Source organism: Panthera tigris, chromosome E3 (genome assembly GCF_018350195.1).
Source record: "Panthera tigris isolate Pti1 chromosome E3, P.tigris_Pti1_mat1.1, whole genome shotgun sequence".
Classification (NCBI taxonomy): domain Eukaryota; kingdom Metazoa; phylum Chordata; class Mammalia; order Carnivora; family Felidae; genus Panthera; species Panthera tigris.
Window position 1 is genome coordinate 6,944,455 of NC_056675.1, and position 13,990 is coordinate 6,958,444.

Consider the following 13,990-nt stretch of genomic DNA (forward strand, 5'->3'; position numbering starts at 1 on the left):
GTGTATTATTTGCATCCTGACAACAGTTTCTTAAACATCATGATTAATTATGAGACTGACGCGCTGCCTACTGCACTAAGGAGGCAGGTACATCATGGTTAATTAAAGTAGCATATTATGGTCTGGTTTATACAAAGAGGTTCTAGTCTAAAAATAAAAGCTAAGATATCCAGGGATGTAATTCTGTTGCTTTGGTCACTCCAAACCTGTGGAAGTAGACACTGATCTCACTGCTGTAGTGGTGGTCCTCATGTGTGACTTGCCCTGGCTCAGCCATTGGTTTGAAATTTCCAATAAAGGCCATAAGGGAATGACTCCTGGTTTCAATGACTCCTGGTGTCTTTTACTCCTCTGATTAGAAGAGCAAATTATAATTGCTCCAGGTAAATTTTGCATTTTCACTGTGCTTTCCATTGTTCTTTTTCCTTACAGTACTCTTCCCATTCCTTACCCCAGTTTTTGAACTATTAAATATCTGGCTGTTTCCAAAAAAAGTTACTGATTTTTTCACAAAATCTGTAAAAAGGATGAAGGAAAGTCGCCTCAAAGATAAACAAAAGGTAAATCCAGTGGTGGTTACATGTGGATGTTCACTTTTGATCTTTTATTGAGTTGTGTACATCTCATGTGTGTACTTCTATGTATGTTTTTATGGTAGTTAGAGCACTGTAGGGTTTAGAGCAGGAGAGTTCTGACATTTTAGAATTAAAAAGGTGGAAGTTAAGGAAGGAGATAAGAAAATGAGTCAGAGAAAGAATGTTTAAAATTTAATAATGACCATGGCAACTAGTATGTCACTGCACAAAATTTGGTGAGAGAAAAACTACCACTTCGCTTCAATAAATTGTTGAAGCATAAAAATTGCTGTGTAAAAATAATTTTCTGTATTGTAATTTTTCCAGATCTTACATTGGCAAAGAATGCCTTCAATTCTAAGCCTCTTGTTTTACACATTCTCTAGTGGAATGTCCTGTTAGGCACTTCGTGGAGTATAGTCTGTGTTAAACTTGAGCTTGCCATTGTCTGGAGTGGGCAGGAGTCTTCTCTGGGCACTAAGGCTGCAAGATGCCTAAGCCAGTTTTGCCTCATGAGGTCTGGTGGCCAGAAAAGAATGTGTGCTGCACAGGGAGACAGGGCTGGGTACCCCAGGATGTCACTGAATATTGTGCAGAGTTCTGAGAGGGTGGGGCACTGAAAGATGCTGACACACAGCTTCTCATTGATACTGCAGGGGCCAGGGGATTGATCTTTGTGACCATTCATTAAGAATTAAGGCCAGAGTTAAAAAGGACTGGAATTATGGACTTTCTCTTGAGCAAGCAGGCATGGCAAGAGAGGGAGCAGGCAATTCTTTGGCCAAGAAGCTGTAGTCAAAAGCCAGAAAAGCTGAAGGCAGAAAAGCAGTGAGACACAGTAGCTGGATTCCTGTCAGGGAAGCATCCTGTTCTCCAAGTTTGTACCTGGATGTTTTTGTTTAGTGATGACTCTGACAAAACTAGTGAGACCTTTGTGCATAAAGGGGCCATATTCTCAGGAAAGAAGTTAAGTCCTGAACCCCTGACTTAATTCTGACTTCACAAGTGACTTTTTGTCATTGAAACTTCTCTTTCTGCTTCCAGCACCAAGTGGATTTGCTCCAGCTGATGATTAACTCCCAGAATTCCAAAGAAACAGACACCCATAAAGGTAAGCAAGGAGAGTTTCAGAGAACCAGTGATGGGAGACTCAGAGGCAGGGGTGGTTCTGAGATGTGCAGGAAGGTTTTTAGCAAGTGGAATTCTGCAAATTGAAGAGCAACACATGTTTAGATAGAAACGGAGCAGAAGCACTGTTTTCAGAAGCCCACAGCCTCAGGTTTGTTCAGAGCCTGTTGGCAATGATAGACTAAGCAGTCAGTTGTCTGCCACAGGGGAGCTTGTTTCCAATGTGAATCCTGTGGCTTACTCCAGACCCACTGAATCAGAACCTCTGTCTGGAAATTCACATCAAGGCTTCATCACACCAGGAGGCACATGGCCCCATTGTTGGTGACCTTCACTTGGGACACCTGGTTAAAGTTGTGTTCACTGGCATAATATACTTGTAAAGTTTTATTTTTCCCTTCATAATTAATAAATAACTGGTGCAGGAAGCCTTTGCAACTGTGTAAATACTGTGGGTTTTTTTTTTCAAAGTTTAACTTATTACCTATCTTGTCCATGGATGGCATTTGACTGAAACCGTTAATACCATGATGGTTTCAGGATGGTGAATTTCTAAATACATCCTTTCTTCTATATTTATGAGTTAATGTTCCATTGTTAGGAAGCTATTAATCTCTCATGAATTAATTTATTTATATATGTCAGTATGATCTCATATATAACTAAATCTCTTACATCATTTTTATTTAGATCCTCAATTCTCTCACATTTGTCATCTGGAAGGCCTTTCAAGTGGGCTTCTGTGTATTATTTTTATTCTTTCTTCTTTTTAAGGCTCTCAATAGAGTTTATTTTTTATAGCAGTTTTAGGTTCACTAAAATTGAGTGAAAAACACAGAGATTTCCCATATTCCTGTGCTCTACCTACAGACAGCATCCCACATTATCAAAATCCCTCACAATGTGGTGTGTGTGTATATATTATTTATTGTGTGTATGTATTTATTACAATCAATGTCCCTACAATGACACATTATTGCCACCCCAAATCCTTGGCTTACATTACAGTTCACTCTTGGTGTTGTCCATTCTATAGGTTTTAACAAATGTATAATGATGTCTATTCACCTTTACAGTATTCTGTATCCTTTTCCCATATCATTTTCTGAGAATTTCCTTGCATTCTGGTGTGAGACATTCCAGGTTTATCTTTTGTTTCCCCTGATGAGTGTTGGAATCAGCCATTTCTCCATGAATCTGTTTCCTATTAGTGAGAAATGGTATTTAGAAATACAAATCTGGGATCTAGGAGTGTTCATTGCTACTAGGGTTTCTTTGCTTCTATTTTCTCTCAGAAGACCAAGATAAGAACATGAAATATATTTATACAGGAGTGTTAAATGTAAGTATGTCTATATCTATCCATAACCATTGATGTAATTATGTTCTATATATCTGAAAGAAAAAAGGAGTCTTGATTTGTAGTTGTTTCTATGACAGAAATATTCCTATTGTGTTTAATTTCAAGCTATCTCTGGTTTGACAAAAATCTCACAAAATTCTTGAATATTTAGCCATAGATTTTGGAGAAAAAGGATGGTTTATTCCATCATACCACAAAAAAAATATATCCTATATCTATATCTACCATCTATCATCTATCTAATATATATATGTGTGTGTGTGTGTATATATATATATATGTATATATATATGTGTATATATACATATATGTATATGTATATATACACATATATGTATATGTATGTGTATATATATGTATATATATGTGTGTGTATATATATATATATATGTATACATATATATATATATATACCTACTCTATTATGTCTATCTATCTAGTCCTACTGCTTTCTGTGATGAAGGAAATATTCTATATATTCCCAGTTCAGTACAGAACTACTATACACATGTGGTTATTGAGAACTTGACATGTGGCTAGAGTCACTGAAGAACTGAATTTTATATTGTATTTAGTTAATTAAGATTTAAGTATAAATAGTCACATCTGGCAAGTAGCTACTGTATTTGAAAGCACAACTCTAAACTTTGATTATCATGGGGTTCATGGTAATTGAGGGGAAGAATTTGATAGTTGAATTTATCCACAGTAGCATCATAGAAAGTATGACTGGGAAATCAGAACTCTGTAGACCTTTCTTATACTCGTTTTGTATTGCTCTTAGTTGTGAGTTATCTATTTGTGGCAGGTACCATGTTAAATTCAGTGCTCTAAGTATCTAATGGTCTTAACACAGTGCTGATCAAAGAAATTAAAGCCTGACCATGCTGAGTTTCTGCCAGGAGAAAATAAAAAGGGAGGCCAACATATATTCAGAGTGGGACCATTTTCTCAGGAAGGTTACAATCAGGCCATGAGTGAATAAGCATTGCTAATTCCACTTACTGGATTCTGTTTATATTTCATGCTAGCCATTGTCCTTCTATCGATCATTGTTTCTCTTGCTGTTTTAATGTGGTTGATTAGGCTAGCATCAGACACTACCCTTCTAGCTTTTTGTCTGTGTTGTAGTTTCTGTATATATCTGAGATCATCCGCTTGAAGAATGTACCCCAGGTCTTCTATTAGCTGAGACCTCTCAAAGTTGTAATCCAGGCTTCTCAAACTAGGTTGTGTGCAAAACTCCCCACGTCTTGTGAAGCTTATATGTTGATTTGACAGTTCTAGGGTGAGGTTTGAGATTCTATATTTTTTTTTTTTTTAATTTTTTTTTTTTTTAACGTTTATTTTTGAGACAGAGAGAGACAGAGCGTGAACGGGGGAGGGTCACAGGGAGAGGGAGACACAGAATCTGAAACAGGCTCCAGGCTCTGAGCTGTCAGCACAGAGCCCGATGCGGGGCTCGAACCCACGGACCGTGGGATCATGACCTGAGCCGAAGTCGGACGCTTAACCGACCGAGCCACCCAGGCGCCCCGAGATTCTATATTTATAATAAGCTCCCAGATGTTGCAACTGCTGCTGGTCCATGGACCACACTTTGAGTAGCAAGTTTATCTGTACCCCAACATTGTTCTCTTAAGTCTTCACTAGTATGTTAAGATGAAAGATCATTTAATTTTCCTGACTAGCCTTAGCATTGTAAACTCTCCCAAAAAAACTTACGCTGTATTTTAGCTGGAAGAATTTAAATTTTCATGGGGAACAGTGCTATCTCATGTTACTTATGGCTGAAGTACTTTTATGATTCTCCAGTGAACAAACTGATAGCACTGTGTACATTAGACAGAAATGTCATCTTATGAAACTACCCACCTGTGGTGGTGGGGAGGGTGGCATAACCAGAAACAGAAGGCTAAGAATAGTATATACCTTGGGAATAAACAGATCAAGATAACTTATGGGTCTTTCTGGCTCTGGAAGATAGGCATTAGAGTGGAAACCCTTCAGAGTTTGATTCCAAATTGCTTTTATATTTTACTCCTGAGGGATTTGAGAGTTTCAGATGGATTTCTCATAATCTACTATGATGTTTTACATTTGCCTGGTGTAGCTAAAATGCATTTCCTCTCCTTTTAGCTCTGTCTGATCTAGAGCTTGTGGCCCAATCTATTATGTTTATTTTTGCTGGCTATGAGACCACAAGCACTTCTCTTTCCTTCCTTGTGTATGAATTGGCCACTCACCCTGATGTCCAGCAGAAACTGCAGGAGGAGATTGATGCGACTTTCCCCGATAAGGTGAGCGGGTCATACCTGCAAAGGGAATAAGGATGGGCTTGGATATGCCTCAGTAACAGATTAGCCCTCTGATCTAGTGGGTTTTCATAGCAAAGGTTCACTTCTAACTCACATTCCCATATCCAACATAGGTCTTAGTAGAGGATGGGAGTGAGTCTCTGCTCCATATAGGTACTTGGGAATACAGGGCATCGAGGCTCCACTTTTAATACCTGTATTAGTTGGAACTTCATGTTGGCTGTGGAACAAGAACTAGAGTTGTATACCTGCTTTTCAAATGTTTGGCCCTGAACTGACATACATCTCCTCAGTTCACAGTCCATTTGCAAGTTGTTTCCCATAGGTTCACATAGGCTGGGAAATATGGGGGTCTACACGGATATTGGATAAGTAGTGAGTGTCTCTACTACATGCCCTAAGAAGTGTCATCTCAAATTATCTCCATGCCACAAGGCAGGAAACTTAGCTATGGAGAGACAATATAACTTTCTTACACTATCACTAGTATTAAAGAAGCCAGGCTAGGAGCCAGGGTGCCTGGGTCCTGATTGAACTCTAAATCTCTCCAATGTTGGCTCTTAAATATAACACCAAGAGATAGGTACATATTGCCCATGCTGTCTCAGATCTCTTCCCAAACTGGAATTCCCTGTTTATGAAGAGACCTGGCCTCTGGGGCTGGAGTGGCTTACTTGGTGAATAGTGAAATCCTGAAGGGACAACTAGAAGACCCTTATAGTGGCAGAGAATGGGGCTGAGAGTAGGGTTCTTATCCCCTTTACAATGGCCCCTACAACTGAAGTTGTTTGTCAACAATTGGTAGCATCCAATCCTACCTACCTCTTGCCATTTTGGGTTGAAAGGAACTGGTGTCTCCCCAAATTATTTATGGTTTTTATATAATATAGTGTCTCTCTCCACATATTGTATATATATTTGAAGAACTAGGAAGCAGGATATTTCCAGTAGAAAAGTTTATGTGGCTAGGGTATTTTTTTATGTTGCATGTTCTCCTTCCTTGGTACAGATGTGTCACCTTATTTTGAAAGAAACAGTGACTTCAACATTTTTCACTTAAGAGTAAGGGTCATCATATATCAGTCACCTTTGTTCACATGAGGAAAAAAAACACACATAGCTATGGGAAGGATTTCCTGTTTAGGAACAAGTCCTGTTTAGGGGAATGTCCCAATGTTCTCCCCTAGTCATTACTGTTGTATACATATCAGGGGCCATTGAGCAGGTCAAAGGACATGGTAGACATTGAAATGCTCATAAATAGTCTTTACCAAAATACATGTTTCTTAGGGATTCCTAACAGTTCAGTAGTATTGCATAGACTGAGTTGAATGTTGATTCCAAATCTCAATTTATCAAAATCTGTTTCTTTCCTTCTAGGCACCTCCCACTTATGATGCCCTTGTACAGATGGAGTATCTTGACATGGTGTTGAATGAAGCTCTCAGATTATATCCAATCGTTGGTAGACTTGAGAGGGTCTGTAAGAGAGATGTGGAAATCAGTGGTGTGTTCATTCCCAAAGGGGCAGTAGTGATGGTGCCAACCTTTACTCTTCACCGGGACCTGGATCTCTGGCCAGAGCCTGAGGAATTCTGTCCTGAAAGGTATGGGGAACCCTGAAAAAGAGATCCCACCCTCATATAGGAAGATATTCTGATATTTCTTTGTATAGATAACAAATATCTGATTGTTCAGTTGTTTATTTCTATATCTTTTTATATTTAGAAGTATTTTTCTAACTATAAAATGATTATTGTTGTCAAAATTTTACAGATTGTAGTTGAGAGAAAAAGAAACTTAATGTTATCATCAGTACAATATGTCAAGATTATTAATAATTATATGTTACATCTTTGTGGACATTTTCCATGCATATATAGATTACTTAAAGTTAGAATGGCATTATATTTTTTGACTACTTAATGTAACAGTAAACTATAATCAGTAAATTCTATGTGATTTGGGTTTATGATTATATGCATGTATCATAATTTATTTAACCAATATCTTATTTAAGAAAATGGGACTCTTTTTTCTTTAAGTTTTTCTGTCCTCTCTAGCTCTATAAATTTACTCCCCACATCCTTACATTCCATGTTTATAAACCTTGGCCACCATTTCCACTAGCCCTACTGGGAAAGGAGAGTCTGTGGAGCTGAGAGTCCTCATCCCTGGCAAGAGGAGCAACCTCATGAGGATGGGGGCGTACACAAATCCTGTGATTTCTCTGGCTGCAGTCCTGTGCCAGCTCCCACCTCTCTTGGTATCTGGGGTTAGTCCAAAGCAAAGTCATCTGCTCTATAGCCATCTGAGACATTCTTCTTGAAGGGTCCTGAACTTTCTCTCTGGGAATCCAGAGCAGAGTCTGACTTTGGGCACAGCTTGAATTCTGTAAAGAGCTGCTGCTTTCCTGTTTATTGTATTGGTGAGAAAAAATTTGGAGTACATTTGTAGGGATCTAGACTTTTAGCTCTGACTCTAAGCTCCCTGATGGCAGGGTCCTTGTCTTGTTGCATGGTGTTCTAGTGCTAGCATCGTGTCTATACATACTACTTGCTGAAAGAAGTCAGAATCGACCAAGTTGTCTGTTTTCTGGACCAAGAGACCTGGTGGTTCCCACAAGCTCAGAAGTCCCCAGTGCTGTATTTTCTGAAACAGAAAACAGAGACTCCTGGTTCTTCTCTGTGATTCATTCAGCAATGAGAGGAAGTACTTACCTCTGTGTGTCAAGGACTATGCCAGGCAGCACCAAGTCCACATATTAAAAATGTCTATTATGGAGAATTTTTGACACACGCACAAGCATATTTTGTAGATGCATGTCTATGAAATACTCTTAATGCATTTATGTGTGCCCATCAACTGTCCAACACCACTAACCTGTATCAGCTGCTCCATCCACAGGCCATAACAATTCCTCATCTTATGCCCATATCTCTTTAAGACACACCACCTCATTCCAGAACGTTGTCCATTTTTTAAAAAATGCTTGTTTATTTTTGAGAAAGAGAGAAGGAAGGGGGCATAGGGAGAGAAAGAGAGAATCCCAAGCAAGTCTGCACGGTCAGCAGAAAACCTGATGTGGGGCTCGAACTCATGAACCCTGAGATCATAACTTGAGCCAAAATCAAGAGTTGAACGGTTAACTGACTGAGCCCCAAATATTTTGTCCACATTTTGAACACTTTTAAAAAATATCTACTGATGATGTCATTATCACTTTCCGCAAATCTATATTTTTCCTTAATAGGAAGCCTCATGTAACAGACAGAGAAGAATTCAGTGATTACACTCTCTGTCAGTGTGATTATAGTGAGCAGCAGCGTGTGCTCATGTAAATCTTCTGACAGGCTGTTCTGTCGAAGTGGCTGGGGGGGATCCTAGTGGGGAGGGGAGGGAAGAGAAGAGAAAAATCACAATGTAAATCACGGGAGACATTTCTTCTGCTTCCTTCTTGAGCATTTGACCACAGTAAGTCAATGGAGGTAGGAATCTACCTTTTCTTCAGTCAGGCTCATTTCCTGCTTGCCTTTCAGAGTGTGAACATCTCCCCACCCTGACTGTAATTCTAGTGTTTAAGATAACCCTTCCTTTTAACAACATTCATCTCATCTCCTCAATAAGACTGACCACTCCCACAGGGTAATGGGAATGCAGAGAATCTGTAGCTTACAGTTGTCACCGCAGAATAAGCATGGCAGGATTTCAGTGACCAGTCCCCAAGAGTGTCCTGTGTAGTCCTGGTTGAGAACCCCACACATGTGGCTCTTGTGGTTTTTATGTTTCACTAACTTGTTTCCAACTTGATTTGTGGAACCAGGTTCAACAAGAAGAACAAGGATAGTATAAATCCTTATATATACCTGCCTTTTGGAACTGGACCCCGAAACTGCATTGGCAAGAGGTTCGCGATTATGAACATGAAACTTGCCCTTGTCAGAGTCCTGCAGAACTTCTCCTTCAAGCCTTGTAAAGAAACACAGGTCAGACAGAGAACTTTCTGCATAAAGAATGTTTTACTGGTTTTTTTTAAACTAAGAGATACAGAAAGGATGTGTGTGTGTGAACACCCATACACGTGTGTGTGTGTGTGTGTGTGTGTGTGTGTGTGTGTGTGTATAGGCTCCTTTGTCCTTAATTTGTTCTGTTGGTCATCTCTATTTGGATTCATCTGTGACTTTTAAGTTTCCTTCAGCTCTGAGTGCCACGTCTATGGGTTATTAACACTCAAACATAAGGGCCATCTAGAGTCAGTGCAGTTAGTGTGATATGATTATGCACAGACCTTTGAACTTGAGCAATGTGGTTTTTTTGCGCTATTTTATTTTTTATTATTTATTTATTTAAAAATTTACATCCAAGTTCGTTACCATATAGTGCAATGATTTCAGGAGTAGACTCCAGTGATTTACCCTTTATGTACATGCCCCCCCCCCAGTGCTTATCCCAACAAGTGTCTTCCTTAATGCCCCTTACCCATTTAGCCCATCCCCCCACCCACAACCCCTCCAGGAATTCTGTTTGTTCTCTATATTTAAGAATCTCTCATGTTTTGTCCCCTTCCCTGATTTTTGCTTCCCTTCCCTTATGTTAATCTGTTTTGTATCTTAAATTCCACATATGAATGAAGTCATATGATATTTGCCTTTCTGTGACTAATTTTGCTTAGCATAATACCCAGAACTTGAGCAATGTTTTATTTATTTATTTATTTTTATTTTTTGGTGAATAAATCTTTATTTTTATTTATTTGTGGTTCCATATGAATTTTAGGATTGCTTGCTCTAGTTTCGAGAAGAATGCTGGTGCAATTTTGATTGGGATTGCATTGAATGTGTAGATAGCTTTGGGTAGAGTTGACATTTTAACAATATTTATTCTTCCAATCCATGAGCACGGAATGTTTTTCCATTTCTTTGTATCTTCTTCAATTTCCTTCATAAGCTTTTCATAGTTCTCAGCATACAGATCTTTTACATCTTTGGTCAGGTTTATTCCTAGGTATTTTATGCTTCTTGGTGCAATTGTGAATGGGATCAGTTTCTTTATTTGTCTTCTGTTGCTTCATTGTTAGTGTATAATAATGCAACTGATTTCTGTACATTGATTTTGTATCCTGCAACTTTGCTGAATTCATGTATCAGTTCTAGCAGACTTTTGGTGGAGTCTATCGGATTTTCCATGTATAATATCATGTCATCTGCAAAAAGTGAAAGCTTGACTTCATATTTGCCAATTTTGATGCCTTTCATTTCCTTTTGTTGTCTGATTGCTGATGTTAGCACTTCCAACACTATGTTAAACAACAGCAGTGAGAGTGGACATCCCTGTCGTGTTCCTGATCTCAGGGAAAAATTGAGCAATGTTTTAAACTTCTTTCAAGTCCACTGAAAGGAAGGGAACATGTAGTGCACAGTAATGATGTGCAGTGATGAACACAACATGACTTTTGAATGATGCTGTTCTCTACCACAACTTACAGATGCTCTCATAACTGTGGTTCACAACCCCTCCTTGTACATTGCAATCAGTAGGTTCTTTTCACAATCCTGATGCCCAGGCCAAATCAGAAACTCTAACATAATTCACCCAGAGTGGGCTTTAAAAGTACCCTCAATTAGTATCCAAAATCTATAAAGAGCTCACCAAACTCCACACCCGAAAAACAAATAAGCCAGTGAAGAAATGGGCAGAAAACATGAATAGACACTTCTCTAAAGAAGACATCCGGATGGCCAACAGGCACATGAAAAGATGCTCAATGTCACTCCTCATCAGGGAAATACAAATCAAAACCACACTCAGATATCACCTCACGCCAGTCAGAGTGGCCAAAATGAACAAATCAGGAGACTATAGATGCTGGAGAGGATGTGGAGAAACGGGAACCCTCTTGCACTGTTGGTGGGAATGCAAATTGGTGCAGCCGCTCTGGAAAACAGTGTGGAGGTTCCTCAGAAAATTAAAAATAGACCTACCCTATGACCCAGCAATAGCACTGCTAGGAATTTACCCAAGGGATACAGGAGTACTGATGCATAGGGGCCCTTGTACCCCAATGTTTATAGCAGCACTCTCAACAATAGCCAAATTGTGGAAAGAGCCTAAATGTCCATCAACTGATGAATGGATAAAGAAATTGTGGTTTATATACACAATGGAATACTACATGACAATGAGAAAGAATGAAATATGGCCCTTTGTAGCAACGTGGATGGAACTGGAGAGTGTGATGCTAAGTGAAATAAGCCATACAGAGAAAGACAGATACCATATGTTTTCACTCTTATGTGGGTCCTGAGAAACTTAACAGAAACCCATGGGGGAGGGGAAGGAAAAAAAAAAAGAGGTTAGAGTGGGAGAGAGCCAAAGCATAAGAGACTCTTAAAACCTGAGAACAAACTGAGGGTTGATGGGGGGTGGGAGGGAGGGGAGGGTGGGTGATGGGTATTGAGGAGGGCACCTTTTGGGATGAGCACTGGGTGTTGTATGGAAACCAATTTGACAATAAATTTCATATATTGAAAAAAATAAAAAAAATAAAAGTGCCCTCATTGCTTCTCATGTGCAAGTGAGGTTGAGAATCAATGGTGGGAAGCAAGTCTGCCAGATGTGAAGGACTCCCATGGTCCAGACCATCCTGGCTACTTGGCACCACATTCCATGAGCCCTGCCCCAGTCAAGCTTTGCTCCATTTATAGGCAATGGGGCCATCATGAATATATATTCCTACTGGGAGAAGCAATAGGATATTTAGCATTGAGGATGGCCATACAATAAAATGTGTAATATCCATTCAAGATGGTCTTGCAAACTCAACATACACAAAATTAACTGTATCACTTTTCAAATGGTTGCCATAATGGCTAAGAACCTGTTTTAAGTTTTAAATGCTCATTCTTTTACTTAAAATTTAAATCAAAAAAGAATACAAAACAACATGAGTTTGTGTCCAGCCTGGTACAGAGTAGACACTCAATAGATATTCTTTTGAGTGAATGATGGATGAATGTTTCCATACTCTGGTCTTGACAGCTTACAAAGTTTAAGGAATATGAGATATATTAATATAAAAGTAGTATTTATATGTTTAAACTCTTACTCTCCTTCATGTATCTTGCCTGCTTTGCTTCTATTGTCAGTAGGGCTTCATTTGTTGGTTTTCATATGATTTTTAACTTTTGCAGATCCCACCGAAATTAAACGCTCTAAGTATTATTCAACCAGAAAAACCCATTGTTCTCAAGGTTGAGCTGAGAGATGGGAGTGTGAATCGAGCTTGACTTTCCCTAAGGACTTCCCCTTTGTTCTTCAAGAACCTGTGTCCCAGAATACCAGAGGCCTCCATTTACTTTGTGAGTACAACCCAGAAATGAAGATGGGCTTCATGAAGTGCCTGTGTTGGATGACTAGGGATTCCATAGCTTTCTCAGTCTCTGTGTGGAGCATTATATCTTGTGGAGAGTAAAGGAGGTGACTAATAAGTGCCAGACATGTAGACTCAGCCTATCTGGCTCCCATAGACCACCCCCAGTTATACCATCTACTTCCCTAAGCACTGATCAAGAATAAAAATTTCTCAACAATTTTATCAACAAACTTTCATGAAACAAGAATTTTTGTAGTAGTTGTTGTGGTGACATATCACATGTCTCATTTTCAATAGTCTATATTAAGTATGACACTGATCATGTCAATAAACATCTCTTTACAAAAGTATTAACTGATACCTTCTTGCACATACAGAGGGAATTGTACAACTGATGCGTGAGAGCCAGTGACTGAATGTTTTTCACCATCACAATCGCTGAGTGGGTGGGATTGTTTAGAACTCCAACATAATATGTTAAGATAGGTGAGAGTTGATCGATCCACTGTGACTTTACCCACTGCTCATAAAGTGTATTGAAAGTATATTCATAATTTAGTTGTACTGTTTTTAGAGCACATGTTTTTTATAGCATTCAATTGAGGTAGTTAGTATTATTATTAGTTGTATTTTAATGTTTTTATCTCATCTGCCCTGATGTTCTGTTAGACAGGGAACATATTTTCTCTTCATGTTCCAGCCTCAGTTCTCAAATGTCCTGACACAATGAACATTGAACAAGAGGTGGTTGATTGGTTAGTTGATTGGACAGAAAAGCTAAAAGTATTTGTCCATTTCAGTTGTATCAGAAACTACACAGGATTCTGCTTTTCCTTCCCTCCACACCCCACCCTTCTTTCCCTTCTCCACTCTCTTTTTTTTTTTAAGTTCATTTATTTATATTGAGAGAGAGAGAATGTATGCACAGGGGAGGGAGGGAGGGAGGGAGGGAGGGAGGGAGGGAGAGAGAGAGAGACAGAGAGAGAGAGAGAGAGAGAGAGAATCCCAATCAGGCTCCAAGCTGTCAGTTCAGAGCCTGACACGGGGATTGATCTCACAAACCATGAGATCATGACCTGAGCCAAAATCAGGAGCTGGATGCTTAACTGACTGAGCCACCCAGTAGCCCCTCCCTCCTCTCTCTTCTCTTCCATTGCCTGTCCTTCCTGGATAACTCAGTCCTAAAGCCAATAGGTGAAGAACAGCCAGATTGGCAGCCACACATTGGGCATCA

The 13,990-nt window shown here is 39.2% G+C and overlaps 1 protein-coding gene across 1 annotated transcript in view; it reads left to right on the top strand.

The window, feature by feature from the left end:
• Window positions 1-13,106, top strand: part of LOC102957670 (cytochrome P450 3A12-like) — a 35,118-nt gene extending 22,012 nt beyond the window's left edge. Inside the window, exons 8-13 of the mRNA XM_007081063.3 lie at window positions 433-560; window positions 1,620-1,686; window positions 5,206-5,366; window positions 6,765-6,991; window positions 9,208-9,370; window positions 12,575-13,106. Coding sequence (XP_007081125.1) covers window positions 433-560; window positions 1,620-1,686; window positions 5,206-5,366; window positions 6,765-6,991; window positions 9,208-9,370; window positions 12,575-12,670 — 842 coding nt within the window. The 3' untranslated portion in view covers window positions 12,671-13,106. The remainder of the gene's footprint in view (window positions 1-432; window positions 561-1,619; window positions 1,687-5,205; window positions 5,367-6,764; window positions 6,992-9,207; window positions 9,371-12,574) is intronic.
• The last annotated feature ends 884 nt before the right edge of the window (window positions 13,107-13,990 follow it).